The sequence below is a fragment of the Bombina bombina genome, chromosome 4 (assembly GCF_027579735.1).
Source record: "Bombina bombina isolate aBomBom1 chromosome 4, aBomBom1.pri, whole genome shotgun sequence".
Lineage (NCBI taxonomy): Eukaryota > Metazoa > Chordata > Amphibia > Anura > Bombinatoridae > Bombina > Bombina bombina.
This window is the reverse complement of record NC_069502.1, coordinates 567156514-567179961: the sequence shown is the minus strand read 5'-3', so window position 1 is coordinate 567179961 and position 23448 is coordinate 567156514. Positions and strand designations below refer to the sequence as shown.

The 23448-nt window shown below is 43.6% G+C and overlaps 1 protein-coding gene across 4 annotated transcripts in view; it reads left to right on the top strand.

Annotated features, from left to right (window-relative positions):
* Positions 1-23448, top strand: part of ANKRD6 (ankyrin repeat domain 6) — a 719155-nt gene that overhangs the window by 545887 nt on the left and 149820 nt on the right. For all 4 annotated transcript variants that reach the window (XM_053710544.1, XM_053710542.1, XM_053710540.1 and 1 more), the window contains 2 exons: positions 980-1078; positions 1536-1613. In XM_053710544.1, the coding sequence (XP_053566519.1) occupies positions 980-1078; positions 1536-1613 (177 nt within the window). The remainder of the gene's footprint in view (positions 1-979; positions 1079-1535; positions 1614-23448) is intronic.

Below are 23448 nucleotides of genomic sequence, written 5' to 3'. Positions count from 1 at the left end.
CTGCTTTGAAATGTGAGCCCCCTTATCTGAGTTTTCATGCAGAAAAGGCAGTTTTACTTTCTAAATTAGATTTTCTTCCTAAGGTTGTGTGAGATCGCAACATCAGTCAGGAGATTGTGGTTCCTTCCTTGTGTCCTAAGCTTACTAGACAGCGGGACATCGTCCTCCTGAGAGGATAACGGTTCATTCCACTAGAGCAGTGGCTTCCTCTTGGGCCTTTAAGAACGAGGCCTCTATGGATCAGATTTGTAAGGTGTCTACCTGGTCCTCCTTGCATACTTTTTCAAAATTTTACAAGTTTAAAGTTTTTGCTGCGGTTGAAGCAGCTTTCAGGAGAAAAGTTTTGCAGGCTGTGGTGCCCTCAGAATAGGGTCCGCCTCTTCCTTTTTGTGCCCTCCCGTTATTCATTCAGTGTCCTCTGGAGCTTGGGTAAAGTTTTCCCAACAATAAGGAATGAAGACGTGGACTCTCCCTATTTTAGGAATGAAAAAATAATTTATGCTTACCAGATAAATTCCTTTCCTTGCGGATAGGGAGAGTCTGCGGCCCCCGCCTGTTTTTTCTTGTCTATGGGCGGTCCCCTATTATTGATTTTATTCTTCTGGCAGCATTTATACCTTAATGTTTCTCCTACTTTTCCTTGTTCCCTCAGCAGAATGACTGGGGTAATGAGGAAGTGGGAGGGATATTTAAGCCTTTGACTGGTGTTTCTTTGCCTCCTCCTGGTGATCAGGTGTTGTATTTCCCAACAGTAAGGAATGAAGCCATGGACTCTCCCTATCCGGAAGGAAAGGAATTTATCTGGTAAGCATAAATTATGTTTTCTGATCAGGGTACAAATTGTAGATCATTCTGGTACTGAGGGGACACTACTAATTTTGTGTAAAATTTGTTATTTCCTTTTTTAAAGGTTTTAAAACACATTAGTATATGTTTACTAAGATAACATTGTGTTTTATATGTTACTAATTCCCTATAGGCTGGTGATACTCCCCTCCATGTTGCAGCTGCACTAAACCATAGAAAGGTTATCAAAGTTCTTCTGGAATCAGGGGCTGATGCAACACTGGTAAACAATGTAAGTATAACTGTGACAAATTTGTTTTAGGTTATCTTAAAAGTCCCTTTATTGTATTGGCCCTGGAAAATCAAGGTGGTTTAGTTTTATATATATATATATATATATATACTGTATATATATATATATATATATATATATATATATATATATATATATATATATATATATATATATATATATATATTTATATTTGGAGGAATTATGTCTAAGGAAGTTGGATCCATTTTTAATTTCAAATATTTTAAGTATTGTCAAGACTGAAAAGTTTTGAAATAAAGAAAATGCTTGCTGTAAATAAAAAACATTAGAGGATATCTGAGTGTAACTCTGAATGGAGGTGTATATAATCTTTATTAGGGTAAAAATAGACAGTGTGACTTAATAAGTTTCCATCTTTATTTATGATGTCTTTATTATACTGACTTATCATAGAAGCTCTTTATTTTGTGTTTAGGCTGGTCAGATTGCTTTGGACACAGCTAGACACCACAATAACTCAGATGTGGCCCTACTTCTTACCAAAGCACCACAGGTAATTATCAATAGAACATTTAGTTTAATATACATTACTTATGTGATTTACTTCCTAGCCACTAGGAGGAGGCAAATATTCCCCAAAACTTTTAAGAGCACTTTATCCTTCCCACCTCACGGGAATGCCAAGAGGCGCAGAATATTTTATTTTTGAAGTGTGTTTCTTAGCTTTTTCACCGTCGCTTTGAAGCCTGTCTTCACTCTTAGCGCTTCTAAGGGAAGCTGCAGTGCTAATCGGTTCTCTATAATCTGTCTGGAGGGGGTAAGATGATCTAAGATTTTCAAGAGGCATACTTAATAAGTTTATATTAAAAAAAAAAATTCAGTATGTATTTCCATCTTTCCATTCCTTACTTGTGGGAAATACTGAACCTGGCCACCAGGAGGAGGCAAAGACACCCCCACTCCCCTCATCCCCCAGTCATTCTTTGCCTTTTGTCAAAGGAGGTTGGCAGAGAAGTGTCAGAAGATACGGAGTAGTTCTTTATGGAGGGTAGTACTCTTCGGAATGGAACTGGAGTTTTAAGTAGTCTTGTCAGCCTCTCAGTGAGAGCATTGGTGATTGTTAGAGTCTGGAGATGCAGGGAGAGTCTTTCTACGAACCCATCCATGATAACGCAAGAAGACAGGGTCATAGTGTGACTCCTTTTATCTGAATAGAATCAAGGGTTAATGTCTCCGGAAGGGGATTATTGAACAGGTGGGATTAATGACATATTTTTAATATTGTGTTTATGCTGTGACATGTGTGAGATGTGGCTGTCATACTCTGCAAGGGAGCAGGTTCAGGAGTTGGGAGCTGTTGTGCAGAGGTGTCAGGTTCTGGGGTTAAAGTTGTGTTTTGTCTGCGTGTGTCTTTCCCTTTTGGCATAATTAAACAGGTACAAGGTTTTAGGAAATAAAAGGTGATGGTTTTATTTATAGGATAATTAGCAATGCAGAGATATGCAATTAGATAAGACAATGTCTATAGGCTGTAATATTAGGCAGGAATACAGATCTTTGTAATAACAGGCAGGATACTTGCATATGCTGTAGATTGGAAATGTGTAATAACAAGCTGGAATGCAGAGCTTTGTAATAACAGGCAGGATACTTGCATATGCTGTAGACTGGAACTGTGTAATAACAGGCAGGAATGCAGGACTTTGTATAACAGGCAGGATACTTGCATATGGTGTAAACTGGAACTGTGTAATAACAGGCAGGGATGCAGAGCTTTGTATAACAGGCAGGATACTTGCATATGCTGTAGACTGGAACTGTGTTATAACAGGCAGGAATGCAGAGCTTTGTAATAACAGACAGGATACTTGCATATGCTGTAGACTGGAACTGTGTAATAACAGGCAGGAATGCAGAGCTTTGTATAACAGGCAGGATACTTGCATATGCTGTAGACTGGAACTGTGTAATAACAATCAGGAATGCAGAGCTTTGTATATCAGGCAGGATATTTGCATATGCTGTAGACTGGAACTGTGTAAAAACAAACAGGAAACTTGCATAGACTGCAAACTGGAATTCTATAGTATCAGGTAACAAGCAAGCAAAAGTACCTGAGTCAGTCTTTAGGAAATAGAGAATTAGGCAAGATCAATTGCCAGGAAATCAGTCCAAAAACGAAACACAGTGCCAAGGGAATATCCAGAAGAGTAGTCAGGAAATGAAGCAGAAATCAGGAACCAGGAAATCCAACAAATCTGTATTTCACTCAGAAAACAGGACCAGAGGGTCTTTCAGAGTATAACACTCAATGTCAAGGCCCAGAACTGCCAGCAAACCTCCCAGATATAGCAGGCTGCTGATTATCTGCTTTGTTTCAGCTGGTAAGCAGGTGAAGCCAGAGAGCCAAAGTTGCAGCAAACAGAAAAACCCAATATTCTTAGCCTGTGATCAAGCCATCTGGTGGCAAAAAGGCAAGACAACAGGCTGGGAAAGAACAGCAGCAGAAATAGAAACAGGTCCCAGGTTCAATTCCAGGCTGGGTCATGACAGTGGCTCAGGCAGTAGGAACGTACAGGTTTTACTTTAACTTTTGCGCTGCGCAGCCCGTTAGGCTTGGCACACGTTTAGTGGTGCAGGGGCAGTCCTGGTGTGGTCACAGTGATTCTCTTCTTCCTCACTGTCCAGTTTCTGGAGACAAAGCGGTTTCTCTCTTGGGCCTGGGTTATAGGAGGTGGTGAGTGCCCCAGTCATTGGGGGTATAAAGGTGCCATTTATCTTTGTCTTTAGTCCTTTTTATAAGCGCAAGCTATGGAGGATTCTTATACGTTAGAGGGTACTCCCTCTTTACCTAAAGCTAATGCCTGTCTATATTGTGAGGAGGCCATGGTATACCCGCCTGCTCAATTATGTTCCACTTGCCTTGATAAAGTAATCTTATCAAAGAAAGCTAATATGTTTAGTACTACTGAGCCTTCGACCTCTGATGAGTCTCCATCCCGTGAGGTGTGCGCCCTACATTCATCTCCTAATACACATGCAGCTTCCCGTAGCACTCCTATTCCTCCATCTGGAAGGGCCCTTTTACCGCCAGACTTTACTGAACAGTTACAGACAGCAGTGTCTGCGGCCTTTAGTGCTTTACCTCGTACTACTAAGCGCAACCGAAAGGTTAAATATTGCTATCCTTCCCAGGGGTCATCTACTAGCTTATTAGAATTATCTGATACAATATTATCCGATGATGAAGACGCCTCTGATACTTCAGAAGATGCTCTTTCTGGGTTGGAATCTGCTGCCTGTAAGCCTCCAGCTGTGGAGGAACCAGATTTTAGATTTAGGATTGAACACTTACGCCTTCTGCTAAAGGAGGTGTTGGCTACTTTAGAGGTTCCAGAACCTAAATTACCTTAGGAACCTTGCATTCCTAAACTTGGATAAGGTCTACAAGGACAGGGTTGTACGACAGACTTTCCCGGTTCCCGTAAAGATGGCGAACATTGTTAAGAATGAATGGGAAAGACTCAGTTCTTCCTTTTCCCCTTCTTCTTCCTTTAAGAAATTGTTCCCAGTTCCGAACTCTCAGTTAGAGTTGGGGGTGTCCGTCCCTAAGGTAGACGGTGCTATCTCCACACTTGCTAAATGCACTACTATCCCACTTGAGGATAGTTCATCATTTAAAGAGCCCATGGATAAGAAGCTGGAAACTCTATTGAGAAAAATGTTTCAGCATACGGGATATTGTTCCAACCAACAGCAGCTGTTGCTGCGGTTGCGGGAGCGGCTACCTACTGGTGCATCTCCTTATCTGAGTTGATCGAGGTGGAGGGTCCCCTCAACACAATCTTGGAACGAATTAAGGCCTTAAGGGTAGATAATTCTTTTATTTGTGATGCTAATATGCAGATTATTTGCCTGAACGCCAAGGCTTCAGGTTTTTCTGTGCTAGCCCGTAGGGCACTTTGCCTGAAGTCCTGGTCTGCGGACATGACTTCGAAGTCTAGACTTCTTTACCTCTCATTCAAGGGGAAAATTATTTTTGGTCCAGGCCAGTAACTACGATTACTGGAGGCAAGGGTGCCTTTTTACCACAGGATAAGAAGAACAAGCCTAAGGGACAAGGTCTTAATTTTCGTTCCTTTCGTTCGGACAAATCCCAATGTCAGCAGCCCTCTTCAAAGCCGGAGCAGTCCAAGGGAACTTGGAACCTTCCTTAGTCCTGGAATAAGTCCAAGCAGAATAAGAAGGCCGCATGAAGGGGCGGCCCCTGATCTGGCTTCGGATTTGGTAGGGGGCAGACTGTCACTCTTTTTAGAAGACCCATGGGTACTGGAGGTAATCGCTCAGGGATACAGGATAGGTTTCAAGTCTCATCCTCCCAGAGGCAGATTCCTCTTATCAAACCTGTTTTCAAGGCCAGAAAAGAGAGAGGCCTTTCTAGGGTGTATGAGGGTTCTCTCCGTCTTGGGGGTCATTATACCGGTCCCTCCAGCAGAAAGAGGTTTGGGATATTACTCAAATCTGTTTGTGGTACCAATGAAGGAGGGCATTTTTCATCCGATTCTGGACCTAAAGTGTTTAAACAAATTCCTGTCTGTCCCCTCATTCAAGATGGAAACAATAAGGTCCATTCTTTCTTTAGTCCAGGAAGGACAATTTATGACCACGATATACCTGAAGGATGCCTACCTTCACGTCCCTATTCACAAGGAACACTTCAAGTTCCTAAAATTTGCATTCCTGGACCAGTACTTTCAGTTCATTGCACTTCTGTTTGGTCTAGCTACTGCTCCAAGAGTTTTTACGAAGGTTCTAGGGGCTCTGCTCGCAGTGGCCAGAACCAGAAGGATTGGAGTGGCGCCGTACTTAGACAATATTTTGGTTCAAGCACTGTCCTGTCGTCTGGCAGAGGACCATTCGAAAGCTCTTCTTTCTCTTCTTCCATCTCATGGATGGAAGATAAACTTAGAAAATAGTTCTCTTATTCCCAGTACCAGAGTGGAGTTCCTGGGTACGATAATAGATTCCATGTCTATGAGGATATTTCTTGCAGACCAGAGATGTTACAAGCTAACTTCCAGTTGTCTTGCCCTCCAGACCTCCTTCAGGCCATCTGTGGCTCAGTGTATCAAGGTAATTGGACTCATGGTGTCCTGCATGGACATCATCCCCTTTGCCAGATTCCATCTCAGACCTCTTCAGCTATGCATGCTGAGACAGTGAAATTGGAATCATTCAGATTTGTCTCAACAGATTTCTCTGGACAGCCGGTCGAGAGTATCGCTCACCTGGTGGCTTTGTCCAGATCATCTGTCCCAAGGGACATCCTTCTTGAGACCATCCTGGGAGATTGTGACTATGGACAGGAGTCTCTCAGGATGGGGAGCTGTTTGGGGTGCCAGGAAGGCACAGGGCCTGTGGACTCAAGAGGAATCCCTCCTCCCGATCAACATCTTGGAACTTCGAGCGATCTTCAATGCTCTGAAGGCTTGGCCCCTTCTGGGTTCGAGACAGTTTATCAGATTCCAATCAGACAACATAACTTTGGTGGCTTACATCAACAATCAGGGGGGAATGAGAAGCTCCCTAGCAATGAGGGAAGTATCTCGGATTCTGGGGGGCCAGAGGCCCAAAGCTGTTCGCTGTCAGGGATCCACATTCCGGGTATGGACAACTGGGAAGCAGATTTTCTTAGCAGGCAATCCTTCCATCCGTGGACATGGTCTCTCCACCCCGAAGTGTTTGCGGAGATATGCAACAGATGGGGGACGCCGGAGATAGATCTCATGGTGCCTCGTCTCAATACCAAGCTACCCAGATATGGGTCGAGGTCCAGGGATCCTCAGGTTGAGCTAATAGATGCATTAGCAATTCCTTAGAGTTTCAGGCTAATCTAACTTCTCCCACCATTACCAATCCTTCCTCGTGTAGTGGCCCGCATCAAGCAGGAGCAGGCATCAGTGATACTGATTGCTCCATTGTGGCCGCGAAGGATGTAGTTCGCGGATCTAGTGGAGATGTCATCTTCTCTTCCATGGAGCTTACCTTGTCTGCTGGAACAGGGTCCTTTTGTTCATCAAAATCTAGATTCTCTAAGGCTGACTGCGTGGAGATTGAATGCTTAGTCCTAGCCACAAGAGGTTTTTTTGAGAGAGTTATTGATACTCTCATTCAAGCCCATAAGCTGGCTACTCGTCGCATCTATCATAAGGTGTGGAGGACCTACTTATTCTGGTGTGAAGAGCATGGATTTCCCTGGCATAAGGTCAGGGTTTCCAGGATTCTTTCTTTTCTCCAGGATGGTCTGGAGAAGGGCCTTTCGGCTAGCTCTCTTACGGGACAGATTTTGGCCCTATCTGTTTTACTGCACAAGAAGCTCACTGAGCTTCCAGACATCCAGCCTTTTGTTCAGGCTCTGTCTAGAATCAGTGTGTTTCGACCTAGCGCTCCTAGAGTTTAAATCTTGTTCTTAAGGTGTTGCAGAGGGCTTCGTTTGAGCCTATGCACGGCCTTGACATTAAAATATTATTTTGGAAGGTTCTCTTTTTACGGGCTATTGCCTCGGCACGCAGAGTATGTTGCTTATATAGATTAAGGGCAGAATAGTAGGAGTTCAGAATGAACTTGTAATGAAGGAAATCAGCTGAACTCCGAGAATTTCTCCAGTGCTGCTCAGCAGTACAGGAACATCTGCTTAGGTACCATGTCAGAGGAGTATGCCAGGGCTGAGGATGAGCTCCTACTGTAGCTTTATGCATGGAATTTCTAGATCTGATGATTGCTGCATTAGATGCAATACAATTTGCTCAGTTTGATATGATAGCTCTTCAGTTATGCATGCTACAACAGTGGTGCAAGGACTACACTCAGCTTTCTCAAAGGATCCTTTTGGATCCAGCTACAATGAATTCTCTATCCTGATAAATAGATAGATAACCAATCCATTCCTCAGGGAGCATCCTGGACAATAATCATGACATAACCAATAATCAAGTCTCTCGGTTTGTGGTACAGTATTAGGGCCCAGGAGAACACAGGGAGTTTGGACTTCTCAGGAAGCGAGGTTACCAATAATCTTTTTAGAACTGGCCTTGCCGAATAAAGAGACTTTCCTTTGCTTTCAATCAGTAAAAACAGTGACATACATCAATCAATCACCAAGGGGGAGCATAAAAGCTCTTTAGCAATGAAAGAAGTCTCACGTATTCTATCTTGGGCAGAGCAGAATCTTTGTATGATTTCTGCCATTCATATCCCAGGGGTAAACAATTGGGAAGCAGATTATCTGAGTCATCAATCTCTTCACCCAAGGGGATTGTCTTTATATAAGGAAGCGTTCAATCAGATAGTTCGAACATTGGGGTCTCCCAGAGATAGACCTAATTTCTCTTGTAAGGTGTATCCAGTCCACGGATCATCCATTACTTGTGGGATATTCTCCTTCCCAACAGGAAGTTGCAAGAGGACACCCACAGCAGAGCTGCTATATAGCTCCTCCCCTAACTGCCATATCCAGTCATTCTCTTGCAACTCTCAACAAAGATGGAGGTAGTAAGAGGAAAGTGGTGATAGATAGTTAGTTTTTTCTTCAATCAAAAGTTTATTATTTTTAAATGGTACCGGAGTTGTACTATTTTATCTCAGGCAGCATTTAGAAGAAGAATCTGCCTGCGTTTTCTATGATCTTAGCAGAAGTAACTAAGATCCACTGCTGTTCTCACATATGTCTGAGGAGTTAGGTAACTTCAGAGGGAGAACGGCGTGCAGGTTATCCTGCAATGAGGTATGTGCAGTTTTAAGTTTTTCTAGGGATGGAATTGCTAGAAAATGCTGCTGATACCGGATTAATGTAAGTTAAGCCTAAATACAGTGATTTAATAGCGACTACTATCAGAGATATATACTCTTATAAATGTGCAATATAAAACGTTTGCTGGCATGTTTGATCGTTTTTATATATGCTTTGGTGATAAAACTTATTGGGGCCTAGTTTTTTCCACATGGCTGGCTTGATTTTTGCCTAGAAACAGTTTCCTGAGGCTTTCCACTGTTGTACTATGAGTGGGAGGGGCCTATTTTAGCGCTTTTTTTCGCAGTTAAAATTACAGACATAGACATTCAGCTTCCCTCAGCAGTCCCCTGCATGCTATAGGACATCTCTGAAGGGCTCTAAAGGCTTCAAAAGTCGTTTATTAAGGAAGGTAGGGCCACAGCTGAGCTGTGGCAGTTGTGACTGTTTAAAAAACGTTTATTTCGTTTTTTTGATCCGTTTTTTGCATTAAGGGGTTAATCATCCATTTGCAAGTGGGTGCAATGCTCTGCTAACCTATTACATACACTGTAAAAATTTCGTTTGAATTACTGCCTTTTTTCACTGTTTTTCAATTTTTTACAAAATTTGTTTCTCTTAAAGGCACAGTACAGTTTTTTATATTTGCTTGTTAACTTGATTTAAAGTGTTTTCCAAGCTTGCTAGTCTCATTGCTAGTCTGTATAAACATGTCTGACATAGAGGAAACTCCTTGTTCATTATGTTTAAAAGCCATGGTGGAACCCCATATGAGAATGTGTACTAAATGTATTGATTTCACTTTAAACAATAAAGATCAGCTTTTGTCTTTAAAAAATTTATCACCAGAGGATTCTGACGAGGGGGAAGTTATGCCGACTAACTCTCCCCACGTGTCAGACCCTTTGACTCCCGCTCAAGGGACTCACGCTCAAATGGCGCCAAGTACATCAAGGACGCCCATAGCGATTACTTTACAAGACATGGCGGCAGTCATGGATAATACACTGTCAGAGGTATTAGCCAGACTACCTGAATTCAGAGGAAAGCGTGATAGCTCTGGTGTTAGGTGTAATACAGAGCATACAGACGCTTTAAGAGCCATGTCTGATACTGCCTCACAATATGCAGAAGCTGAGGAAGGAGAGCTTCAGTCTGTGGGTGATATCTCTGACTCAGGGAAACCTGATTCTGATATTTCTACTTTTAAATTTAAGCTTGAGAACCTCCGTGTTTTGCTTAGGGAGGTTTTAGCTGCTCTGAATGACTGTGACACAATTGCAGTGCCAGATAAATTGTGTAGACTGGATAAATACTTTGCAGTGCCGGTGTGTACTGAGGTTTTTCCAATACCTAAAAGGTTTACAGAAATTATTAATAAAGAGTGGGATAGACCCGGTGTGCCGTTTTCCCCCCCTCCTATTTTTAGAAAAATGTTTCCCATAGACGCCACCACACTGGACTTATGGCAAACGGTCCCTAAGGTGGAGGGAGCAGTTTCTACTTTAGCAAAGCGTACTACTATCCCTGTCGAGGACAGTTGTGCTTTTTCAGATCCTATGGATAAAAAATTAGAGGGTTACCTTAAGAAAATGTTTATTCAACAAGGTTTTATCCTGCAGCCCCTTGCATGCATTGCTCCTGTCACTGCTGCTGCGGCGTTCTGGTTTGAGTCTCTGGAAGAGGCTTTACAGACAACGACTTCTTTGGAGGACATACTTAACAAGCTTAGAGCACTTAAGCTAGCTAATTCTTTTGTTTCTGATGCCATTGTTCATTTGACTAAACTAACGGCTAAGAATTCTGTATTTGCCATCCAGGCACGTAGGGCGCTATGGCTCAAATCTTGGTCAGCTGATGTAACTTCAAAGTCTAAACTACTTAACATTCCCTTCAAGGGGCAGACCCTATTCGGGCCTGGTTTGAAGGAAATTATTGCTGATATTACTGGAGGTAAAGGTCATGCCCTTCCTCAGGACAGGTCCAAATCAAGGGCCAAACAGTCTAATTTTCGTGCCTTTCGAAACTTCAAGGCAAGTGCAGCATCAACTTCCTCTGCTACAAAACAAGAGAGAACTTTTGCTCAGTCCAAGACGGCCTGAAAACCTAACCAGTCCTGGAACAAAGGCAAGCAGGCCAAAAAGCCTGCTGCTGCCTCTAAGACAGCATGAAGGAATGGCCCCCTATCCGGTAACGGATCTAGTAGGGGGCAGACTTTCTCTCTTCGCCCAGGCGTGGGCAAGAGATGTTCAGGATCCCTGGGCGTTGGAGATTATATCTCAGGGGTATCTTCTGGACTTCAAGGCTTCTCCTCCACAAGGGAGATTTCACCTTTCACGATTATCTGTCAACCAGATAAAGAAAGAGGCATTCTTACACTGTGTGCAAGACCTCCTAGTTATGGGAGTAATCCATCCAGTTCCAAAGGAGGAACAGGGACAGGGTTTTTACTCAAATATGTTTGTGGTTCCCAAAAAAGAGGGAACCTTCAGACCAATCTTGGATCTAAAGATCTTAAACAAATTCCTCAGAGTTCCATCATTCAAAATGGAAACTATTCGGACCATCCTTCCTATGATCCAGGAGGGTCAATATATGACTACGGTGGATCTAAAGGATGCTTACCTTCACATTCCGATACACAAAGATCATCATCGGTTTCTAAGGTTTGCCTTTCTGGACAGGCATTAGCAGTTTGTGGTTTGTGGTTACAAAGGTTCTCGGGTCGCTTCTGGCGGTCCTGAGGCCGCGGGGCATAGCAGTAGCCCCTTATCTAGACGACATCCTGATACAGGCGTCAAATTTCCAAATTGCCAAGTCCCATACGGACATAGTTCTGGCATTTCTGAGGTTGCACGGGTGGAAAGTGAACAAGGAAAAGAGTTCTCTGTCCCCACTCACAAGAGTCTCCTTCCTAGGGACTCTGATAGATTCTGTAGAAATGAAAATTTACCTGACGGAGTCCAGGTTATCAAAACTTCTAAATTCTTGCCGTGTTCTCCATTCTATTCCGCGCCCTTCGGTGGCTCAGTGCATGGAGGTAATCGGCTTAATGTTAGCGGCAATGGACATAGTTCCGTTTGCGCGCCTACATCTCAGACCGCTGCAACTATGCATGCTCAGTCAGTGGAATGGGGATTACACAGATTTGTCCCCTCTACTAAATCTGGATCAAGAGACCAGAGATTCTCTTCTCTGGTGGCTATCTCGGGTCCATCTGTCCAAAGGTATAACCTTTCGCAGGCCAGATTGGACAATTGTAATGACAGATGCCAGCCTTCTAGGTTGGGGTGCAGTCTGGAACTCCCTGAAGGCTCAGGGATCGTGGACTCAGGAGGAGAAACTCCTCCCAATAAATATTCTGGAATTGAGGGCAATATTCAATGCTCTTCAGGCTTGGCCTCAGTTAACAACCCTGAGGTTCATCAGATTTCAGTCGGACAACATCACGACTGTGGCTTACATCAACCATCAAGGGGGAACAAGGAGTTCCTTAGCGATGTTAGAAGTCTCCAAAATAATTCGCTGGGCAGAGAAACACTCTTGCCACCTATCAGCGATCCATATCCCAGGTGTAGAGAACTGGGAGGCGGATTTTCTAAGTCGTCAGACTTTTCATCCGGGGGAGTGGGAACTCCATCCGGAGGTGTTTGCTCAATTGATTCGTCGTTAGGGCAAACCAGATTTGGATCTCATGGCGTCTCGCCAGAACGCCAAGCTTCCTTATTACGGATCCAGGTCCAGGGACCCGGAAGCGACGCTGATAGATGCTCTAGCAGCGCCTTGGTCTTTCAACCTGGCTAACGTGTTTCCACCATTTCCTCTGCTCCCTCGACTGATTGCCAAGATCAAGCAGGAGAGAGCATCTGTGATTTTGATAGCGCCTGCGTGGCCACACAGGACCTGGTATGCAGACCTAGTGGACATGTCATCCTTTCCACCTTGGACTCTGCCTTTGAGATGAGACCTTCTACTTCAAGGTCCTTTCAATCATCCAAATCTAATTTTCTCTGAGACTGACTGCATGGAGATTGAACGCTTGATACCTTAATACAGGCACGAAAGCCTGTTACCAGGACAATTTACCATAAGATATGGCGTAAATATCTTTATTGGTGTGAATCCAAGAGTTACTCATGGAGTAAGGTTAGGATTCCTAGGATATTATCTTTTCTCCAAGAGGGTTTGGAGAAAGAATTATCAGCTAGTTCTTTGAAGGGACAGATCTCTGCACTGTCTATTCTTTTGCACAAGCGTCTGGCGGCTGTTCCAGACGTTCAGGCGTTTTGTCAGGCGTTGGTTAGAATCAAGCCTGTGTTTAAACCTGTTGCTCCCCCATGGAGCTTAAATTTGGTTCTTAAAGTTCTTCAAGGGGTTCCGTTTGAACCTCTTCATTCCATAGATATCAAGCTTTTATCTTGGAAAGTTCTTTTTTTGATGGCTATTTCCTCGGCTCGTAGAGTCTCCGAGTTATCTGCTTTACAATGTGATTCTCCTTATCTGATCTTCCATGCAGATAAGGTAGTTCTGCATACAAAACCTGGGTTTTTGCCTAAGGTAGTATCTAATAAGAATATCAATCAAGAGATTGTTGTTCCATCATTATGTCCTAATCCTTCTTCAAAGAAGGAACGTATTTTACATAATCTGGACGTGGTTCGTGCTTTAAAGTTTTACTTACAAGCTACTAAAGATTTTCGTCAAACATCTGCTTTGTTTGTGGTCTACTCTGGACAGAGGAGAGGTCAAAAGGCTTCGGCAACCTCTCTTTCTTTTTGGCTAAGAAGCATAATCCGCTTAGCCTATGAGACTGCTGGACAGCAGCCTCCTGAAAGGATTACAGCTCATTCTACTAGAGCTGTGGCTTCCACTTGGGTCTTTAAAAATGAGGCTTCTGTTGAACAGATTTGCAAGGCGGCAACTTGGTCTTCGCTTCATACTTTTTCAAAATTCTACAAATTTGATACTTTTGCTTCTTCTGAGGCTATTTTTGGGAGAAAGGTTCTACAGGCAGTGGTTCCTTCCATTTAAGTACCTGCCTTGTCCCTCCCTTCATCCGTGTACTTTAGCTTTGGTATTGGTATCCCACAAGTAATGGATGGTCTGTGGACTGGATGGTGTATCAAGAGAAAACACAATTTATGCTTACCTGATAAATTTATTTCTCTTGTGGTGTATCCAGTCCACGGCCCGCCCTGTCATTTTCAGGCAGGTCAAAATTTAGATTTAAACTACAGTCACCACTGCACCCTATGGTTTCTCCTTTCTCGGCTTGTTTCGGAATGACTAGATATGGCAGTTAGGGGAGGAGCTATATAGCAGCTATGCTGTGGGTGTCCTCTTGCAACTTCCTGTTGGGAAGGAGAATATCCCACAAGTAATGGATGATCCGTGGACTGGATACACCACAAGAGAAATAAATTTATCAGGTAAGCATAAATTGTGTTGTTTTCTGATTTTAACAACAAACTTCCCAGATATTTTTCAAGAACCAGGGATCCTCAAGCAGAGTCAGTAGATGCTCTAGCAGCTCCCTGGTCATATCAACTTGCTTACATTTTTCCTTTAATTATTTTTCTACCCAAAATGATATCTTGAATCAAATAAGAACAATCATCTGTAATTTTTATTGCTCCTCTCAACCTAAAGGCTTGAAGATAGAATCGCTAATTCTGAAACAGAAAGTTGTTTTTTTAGGTAAGGTTGTAGAAACCTTAATTCAAGCTAGAAAGCCTGTCACCAGAAAAGTATATTTTCTTCTTAAACAGGAAGAGTCCACAGCTGCATTCATTACTTTTGGGAATTCAGAACCTGGCCACCAGGAGGAGGCAAAGGCACCCCAGCCAAAGGCTTAAATACCTCCCCCACTTTCCTTAATTCCCAGTCATTCTTTGCCTTTCGTCACAGGAGGTTGGCAGAGAAGTGTCGGAAGATAGTCTCTTATGGAGGGTAGCACTCTTCGAAATGGGAGTGGAATTTTAAGTAATCCTGTCAGCCTTTCAGTGAGAGCATGGATGAATGTTAGAGTCCGGAGATGCAGGGAGAGTCTTTCTGCAAAACCATCCCCACTCATGTTAGCAGCTCTTTAGCAATCAGCGTTGACGAGTTTTGCTGCCTGCTTTCTTCTCTCAAGTCCATGTCAGAAGCGAGGCTACTATCTGTCACACTTGAAGGGCCGTGTTCCTGTTCCATGGCGTTGATTCCAGTAAGATTGTTTCATTTTACTTTGATGATGTGAACAAAGTAATGCAAATGAAGATGTCAGGGTCTCAGTAGGACTCCTTTATCTTTATAAGGAATCAAGGGTTAATATCTCCTGATTGGGGTTATTGAACAGGGGGGACTTTAATCATGTTTGTTATGTGATTCTGTCTGCTAATGTGTAGTGTTATTTGGGCTTGTGGCTAGATCGGAAAATAACGGCCTTTTCTTGTCGGGCTGCGCAGCCCTTCTAGGCCTTGGCGCACTTTTCTATGGCCTGCACGGTGCACCTTGTGACGAGGCGTGGTCATGTTTCTGTGCTCCATTTCTGTATTCCTGACCGTGTGGCGACGGAGAGTGTCTGTTTCGCTAGCTGTCTGGGTCTCAGGAAGTGGTGAGTGCCCCAGCCATTGGGGGTGTAAGGTGCCATTTTTTATTTTTCTGTCCATAATTTTTATTTACCAAGTTATGAAGGATTCTGACTTTTTGGAGACGGATGTCTCCGATTCAGATTCTACTTCTTGTGAAGAGTATGAAATGGCTCAGGTAATCCATGCCCATCAGTTATGTTCTGAATGCCGCTCTAGAGTGGTCTTTTCCCCCGATACAGGGAACTTAGAGTCCGCCAAGCCATCCGCCCCTGGGGATCCCATATTCTGTGCGGCGCATCCTCTAGAACCTTCTTTGACTATGCAAGCAGGTGTCCCTAATACTGTTACCCCTTCTCCGGAAGGCGGCTTGTTTTCTCCAGAGGTTACAGCACGGTTCCGCATGGCCATATCTATGTCCCTGGTGCATTTACATCTTTCAGAGGAGGTGTTGCTAAGATACTGTCCGTGTTATACTAACCGGGGCTCATCAGGCGTGGGATTACCTGGGTCAGATCAGCCATCTGGAGAAGCGGTTTCCTCTGAAGCTTCAGGGGTCCAACCCTCGGGGTCGGGGTCGTCAGTTGCCCTGGCAGAGGTAAGTCTTGCTTTTTGTTATAGACTGGCATGCCTTTGTGTCCTGCTACGGCATGTTTTGGCGGTGCTGGAAGATCCCAGTACTAATAGGTTAAAGGATCCTCAGTCTTCTGTTCCAGGCGGCAAGCTGGGTTAGACGTGTGGGGATGAAGTTAATCTCCTCGTCGTCTTCAATTCTCCTTTCTTTTTGGGGTATCTTATTCCAGTTCTGAGCTTTGGAAGAATGTGGTCTGTGATTATCTGGTCCCGTTGGTGTACCCATTCTTCTTGGGCGTTTACCTGCGGGTGCTGCCCTTCTTTTATTTCATCCGGTTAGGATGGTTTTTTTTTGTTTTTTTTAAGAAGCTCATGTCTGTTATTTTTTCTCAGTTGGGAAATATTTTTCCCTGGAATTTGATACTAGCAATTTTGTGATCGCTTGGGCACTTCCGCGGAAGTCGCATGTTAAGGTGTTAGTACATTGTTATGTCTTTAGATCTTTTTATCGAGTTCTCATGGGGTCTCGAATTTTCTGTGGCCTGGTTCAGTTTGGAGTGCCCTATGTATCAGGCTGATCCTGATGGGGCGCTATTTCTGTTCCTTACGGTCTATATCACGGTCTATATCCACGTGGTGCCGGTGTAACTGGCTGACCTGGCTGGGTGATGAGTTGCTCACTCGGTTGAGGAGTTTATTACTCTTGGTGTCTCTTCTGGTCAAACAATGCCTTGCTTTTGCTTGGAGTTTTTGTGAAGTGACCCTCCATGAATCTCCATTAATTTTTTGCGGCTCTGCACATGCAGGGCTAAATCATGGTAGAGGAAGCTGGTTCTCGTTATGCCTTTGGGTGGGGCATCAGGGGATTGTACTCAGTCCTCACTGTCCTGTTCCTCGTGGGCAGGGATCAAGAGCGGATCCTACTAGGGATCGACCTGGACGATTTTTCTTCTTCTTCTTTGGAGGTTCTCCTCTTGGAATCTGTTGTTCTTGATGACGGTATATCTTCCTTCAGGTTGAGGTTGAGGGGCCTTTTGTCCCCTTCCTTGAGGTTGGCTTCGGGTCATCTGTTTCTGGAACTTGAAGCCTTTTGGTTATTCTACTTCCAGTATCTAGTCTGCTCCCATATTTCGGGAGCTTTACAAATTAGATTGTCTCCCCTTTTTCCTGTGTCGCCCCTTCCTAGGCGTTTTTGGGTTTTCTCCCGCCAGGGGTTAGAATACATGTTCCTTGTCATTCCTCAAGCTGTAGGGGTGTCAGGGAAGTGGATACTGTGGATCTTGGAGTCTTTTGTTGGCTTCTCTAACCAGTTTCTAAGGGAGAGGTGGAGTAGTGGTTAGCTCCACTGCACCTGAAGCAGGAGGTTGTGGGTTTGAACCCAGGTAGAGCTCCTGTTCTCTCATTTGTCTTGTGATTCTGGTGACAGCTAGCATTCCTAAGCAGACTTTTCTGTTTTCTCGTGCGATACTTTGGACTTAGTGAAGGTTGTCCCTAGAGACTTAGGACCTTCCAGAGTGGCTGTGAGGCTCCCCCATTGCCTATCACCCGTATGGTGATGGGAGTTGTAACCCATTGTGGGTGTCCTTTTCTCTCTGTGTATGGGACATTTCGTGAGAGTTCAGTGTCCAAGGTGTCTTGGCTATGACTGTGGTAGCATCGCCTGTGGTGCAAAGTTTACTCAGGATGGGTTAACCTAGTGGTTCCTCAGGGGTTACTAAATTTTTCAGATGGCTCAGAGTTTTTAGGTGCCCAGGTTCGATTGTGCTGTCTTTGACTGGAATTTTGGGGGTCTGTATCCAGATCCCTTGTAACTGGTTCAGGACGGCCCAGTTTCCCGGTTCCAGGCATCTTCTGTTCCTACGGGCGTACGTTTTCTCTCTTGCAGAGAGATTTAGTTGTCTTACTGAGCCGGTCTTAGTGGCCGGATGATTTCTTTTGGTATTTTGAGCTTGTCTACAGTTTGCTCCAACCCTGCTGTAGTGGCCTGATGATTTACCTAGCTGTTTACAAGCGGAAGGTTTGCAGTTTGAAACCAACTGCAGCTAATTGCACCTTGATTGCGTGCTAGCAAGCTGGTAAATTCTAGCTTCGCCTTTCCTCCTGGGCTTGGAGTTATGTTATATTACTCTGTTTAGTGGGGTTGGTCCCCCTGCCTTGCGTGCGGGATGTCAGTGTGACGGGATGGAGTCCATGCCATACCTTTTGCTGTAGTTCCTGTGTGGGTCTCCTTTTGGGAGTACCTTTCATCTTCAGGAAGGGAGCTGTGTCTGGGTTATGGAACCCGAGCTCTTTGAGGGAGCTGGTTCCCTCCCTTTTCCCTTCCTGCAGGTCCTGCTGATCGGGGTAATTTTATTTCCCTATGTCTTTCGGACATTATCAGTCTCTTTGGTGCTGGGTCCGTTGCCGAAGCGAGAGCAAGGGATCTGTCTGATCTGTTGATCTTAATGCGTATTATAGTTATGGTGAGAGGCTTCGCAGGGGATCCCTCCTTGGCAGGTATTTTTCTCTACCGGTGTCTGGGTTCTGTTCTTCCTTTCCTGCCCCTTTTCAGGAAGGTGATGTCCTGCACTTTCGGAGTTCTTCTTCTGAAGAAGGTCCTGTGTTGTAGGGTGGCGACCTGTGGTTGCTAAGTCCTTCCTTGTAGCTGGACGCCTATGGCTTTGAGGTGCATATTCTGATATCTGATGCTGTTTTTTCAGTGGCTCCAGGGGATGGTTTGTCTTCGGTTGCTCTATTCTGGATGCGAGTGAGCGCTCTGCTTAGGGAAGGGATTCTTCCTTCCCCCTTTTAAGTTCTCAGGACATTACTTGGTCCTTTATGTAGATGGGGATTTACAAGTCCTCTCTTTACTTGCTGGGTCGGCAGGGTCTTTTCATAGGTGCCCTGTTCATTTTAGTTCACTCTCTTGGAGTTACCTTTTCTTTGGCCCTAGTCCCTTTGGGTTCTGAGGGTCCATACGGACTCATTTATCTGAGTCTCTTCTTCCCCACTGGGGGAATGTGTAATTTTCCCCTTTCTTCTGATCGGGGGGGGGAGTTTCATTTTGCGGGCTGCGTGCCTGCGAGACTTCATCTCCTCAGAGGATGTTGGCTCGGTTGGGTCTAATATACTGAGTGGTCTCTAGCTAGGACCTTGCTGGTTTTAACTGTTGGGCAGTTATCTCGGCCTTGTTCTTTTTTGCCCTTTGGCTTATAGTGAAGCAGTTTTTACCTGTCAGGAGTTTTTTGGGTGTTTTAGGCTGTGGTGCCCTCAGAAGGGGCCACCTTTCATACCCGCCCATTTTGCATTCAGTGTCCTCTATAGCTTGGGTATTGTTTACCAAAAGTAATGAATGTAGCTGTGGACTCTTTCCATTTAAGAAGAAAAACTTAAATTATGATTACCTGATCATTTTCTTTTTTTCTGACGGGAAGAGTCTTTTTTTCTGATGGGAAGAGTCCACAGCGGTAAGCATAATTTAAGTTATCATACAATTTGCAAAGTTTATCTGTTTTGGTGTGAGAAGAATGGCTTTAGTTGGCATTGTGTTAAAATCTCTAGGATTCTTCATTTTTTACAAGAGGGTTTGGATAAGGGTTTATTTGCTAGCTCTTTAAAAGGTCAAGTTTCAGCTCTGTCCATATTATTTAAAAAAAAAAAAAAGTTTTCAAAACTACTTGACATTCAGAATTTTGTTTATGCCTCAGTTAGGATTAATTTTCTCCATGGAATATAAATTTGGTTCTTAGAATCTTGCAAGATTCTCCCTTCGAACCTATGCATTGTCTTGTCATCAAGTATCTTTCTTGGAAGGTTTTGTTTGTACTAGCAATTTTATCAGCTAGAAGAGTTTCTGAGATGTCAGCCCTTTCCTGTAAACCTCCTATTCTTATTTTTTCACAAAGATAAAGCTGTTTTAAGAACAAAATTTGATTTCTTAATAAAGGTAGTCTCTACGGATTGAAGCTGAATTGGGAAAAAAGTTCTCTGGTTCCAGCTACAAGGTTGTATTTTTGGGGACCATAATAGACTCCCTGTTAATGAAGATTGTTCTGATGGAGGTCAGAAAAAGAAAGATTTTCGACTCTTGTTTTATCCTTCAGTCCTCTCCACTGCCATCAGTGGTTCAATGTATGGAGGTAATCAGTCTGATGGTGGCTTCCATGGACATCATTCTGTTTGCTCGGTTCCATCTCAGACAATGGAACAGGGACTATACAGACCTGTCTCCGCGTGTAGATCTAGATCAGGTGTCAATAGACTCTCTTCCATGGTGGCTTTCTCAGGATCATCTCTTCCAGGGTACTTGCTTCTGCAGACCCTCCTGGGTGATTGTGACCACAGATGCCAGCCTTCAAGGTTGGGGAGCAGTATGGGGCTCGTTGAAGGCTCAGGGCTTATGGACCCAGGAGGAGTCAGTCCTGCCCATAAACATCTTGGAGCTGAGAGCAATCTTCAATGCTCTTCTGTCCTGGTCTCAGTTATCCTTAGCCCAGTTTATCAGATTCCAGTCGGACAACATAACCTTGGTGGCCTACATCAACCACCAGGGGGGAACTCGGAGTTCCTTGGCCGTGACAGAGGTTGCCAGAATTATTCAGTGGGCGAAGACCCACAACTGCTGTCTTTCTGCGATCCACATCCCAGGAGTGGACAATTGGAAAGCGGATTTTCTGAGCAGACAGACTTTTTATCCCGGGGAGTGGGAACTTCATTGGCATGTGTTTTCCAGCTTGACTCTCAAGTGGGGCAGCCAGAGTTGGATCTCATGGCTTCTCGTCAGAATGCCAAACTTCCGAGATATGGCTCGAGGTCAAGAGATCCTCAGGCATTTCTGAGCGTTGCTCTGGCAGTTCCCTGGAAGTTTAGTCTAGCATACCTGTTTCATCTGTTTGCTCTCCTTCCAAGAGTCATTGCTCAAATCAAGCAGGAGAGGGCGTCTGTAATTCTCATAGCCCTGGCGGGGCCTCGCAAGATTAGGTATGCAGACCTAGTGGAAATGTCATCCTTTCAACCTTGGAGACTGTCTCTGATGAAGGACTTTATACTTTAGGGTCTCTTCCTTCATCCAAATCTCGTTTCTCTGAAGCTGACTGCTTGGAGATTGAGCACTTAGTTTTATCTAAGCGTGGATTTTCAGAGCCGGTCATTGAGACCTTGATTCAGGTTCGTAAGCCTGTGACTCACAGGATTTACCATAAGATCTGGCATAAATACTTGTATTGGTGTGAATCAAAAGTATACTATTGGAGTAGAGTAAGTATTCCTAGGATTTTGTCCTTTCTCCAGGATGGTCTGGAGAAGGGTTTGTCGGCAAGTACTCTAAAGGGTCAGATTTCGGCATTGTCTATTTTGTTACAGTTCTTGGTGGATGTGCCAGACGTGCAATCATTTTGTCAAGCCTTGGTTAGAATTCGGCCTGTGTTTAAACCTGTTACTCCTCCATGGAGTCTTAACCTAGTTCTTAAAGTTTTACAACAGGCTCCATTTGAGCCTATGCATTTTTTAGATATTAAGATGTTATCTTGGAAAGTTTTGTTTCTTGTTGCTATTTCCTCTTCTCTGAGAGTGTCTGAACTCTCTGCTTTACAGTGTGATTCCCCTTATCTTATATTTCACGCTGATAAGGTGGTTCTGCGTACTAAGTTTGGTTTCCTGCCCAAGGTTGTTTCGGTCAAGAATATTAATCAGGAAATCTTTGTACCTTCTTTGTTCCCTAATCCTTCTTATCACAAAGATTGCTTGTTACATAATCTGGATGTTGTGCAAGCGCTAAAATTGTATTTGCAGGCAACTAAGGACTTGCGTCAGTCTTCTGCATTGTTTGTTTGCTTTTCTGGGAAACGCAAGGGTCAGAAAGCTAGGGGAACTTCACTTTCCCTTTGGCTGAAGAGCGTTATTTGCTTGGCATATGAGACTGCTGGACAGCATTCTCCTGAGAAAATCACAGCTCATTCCACAAGGGCTGTTTCTTCTTCCTGGGTATTCAAAAATTAAGCTTCCGTGGAACAGATTTGCAAGGCTGCAACTTGGTCATCTTTGCACACTTTTTTCAAATTCTATAAATTCGATACTTTTGCCTCGGCTGAGACTTCTTTTGGGAGAAAGGTTCTTCAAGCAGTGGTGCCTTCTGTTTAGGTTCCTGTCTTGTCCCTCCCTTATCATCTGTGTCCTCTGGCTTAAGTATTGGTTCCCAACATTAATTGATGATCTGTGGACTCACTGTATCATTAGAAAGAAAACAAAATTGATGATTACCTGATAAATTTCTTTCTTTCTTGACACAGTGAGTCCACGGCCCGCCCTGTATTCAGACAGTTTCTTTTTATATAAACATCAGGCACCTCTGCACCTTGTGTTACTTCCTTTCTCTCCTTTCCCTTTGGTCGAATGATAGGGGATTGTGGGTAGGGGAGTGATATTTAGCAGCTTTGTTGTGGTGCTCTTTGCCTCCTCCCGCTGGCCAGGAGTGATATACCAACAGTAATTGATGATGATCCGTGGACTCAGCGTGTCAAGAAAGAAATACATTTATCAGGTAAGCATACATTTTGTTTATTTTGTTATAGCTCGTGTGTAACTGTTAGCGCTCCACTCATAATCTGGCCCAGTTTAACCCTTTTATCACCAAGAGCAGAAAATAAAATTAAGAGGTAAAAAGCACAACAAAACACTTTATTAAAATAAAATTTATCAAACAATGGCTTGTCATTTTTGACATGTGATCACTGTGACTAACATATGACTCTTTTTTGTTCATCACTGGATTGGCCACTGAACCTGATACAACTGTCTTTTTTGACAGTTACTGTACTGCTGCATTAGATTCAAGCTTATCACAGTGTGTATCTCATGAATTGAGGCACCCCACTGACAGGCATGGGATGACAGGGACACCATATTCCTGCGATTGCCAGCCTCGGGTGTCCTCCATTATGCTGTTTCGGCACTACTTCACGCCTGAAGCATGCAGAAATAGAGCGGTCACACCGACAGGGCTAAGACAGGTGCACTAACAACCCAGGACACAGCTACCGTAAAGGCGCTTGTCCTTAATGGCTAAACGATGTACGGCACTGGTCGTTAAGAGTGTAAAGGTAATTTTTGGGTAACATTGGGGTTATAAGCCTAAAATGTTATACATTAGTTTATTGCCTAACTGAATACTATTTTCAGATTGTATATAAATATGGTTGATGTATTTATTGCCGTTTACATACCTCTTATATATCTCTCAGAGTTGAAAGCTTAATTTTTGGGAATCATTTGGGTTGTCAGCCTAAGATGTTATATATTGGTTTATTACCTAACTAAATACTGTTCTCAGAAAACATATAAATATTGTTCATGTATTTATTACTGTTTTGTAACTGTAATAGTTTGTTAATGGAGCAGCCTGTAACTACTGTTATATTTTGCTTTACAATAGTATACCCTTACTTGTGAGAGGATACTACATTATATTCCATATCTTGTAC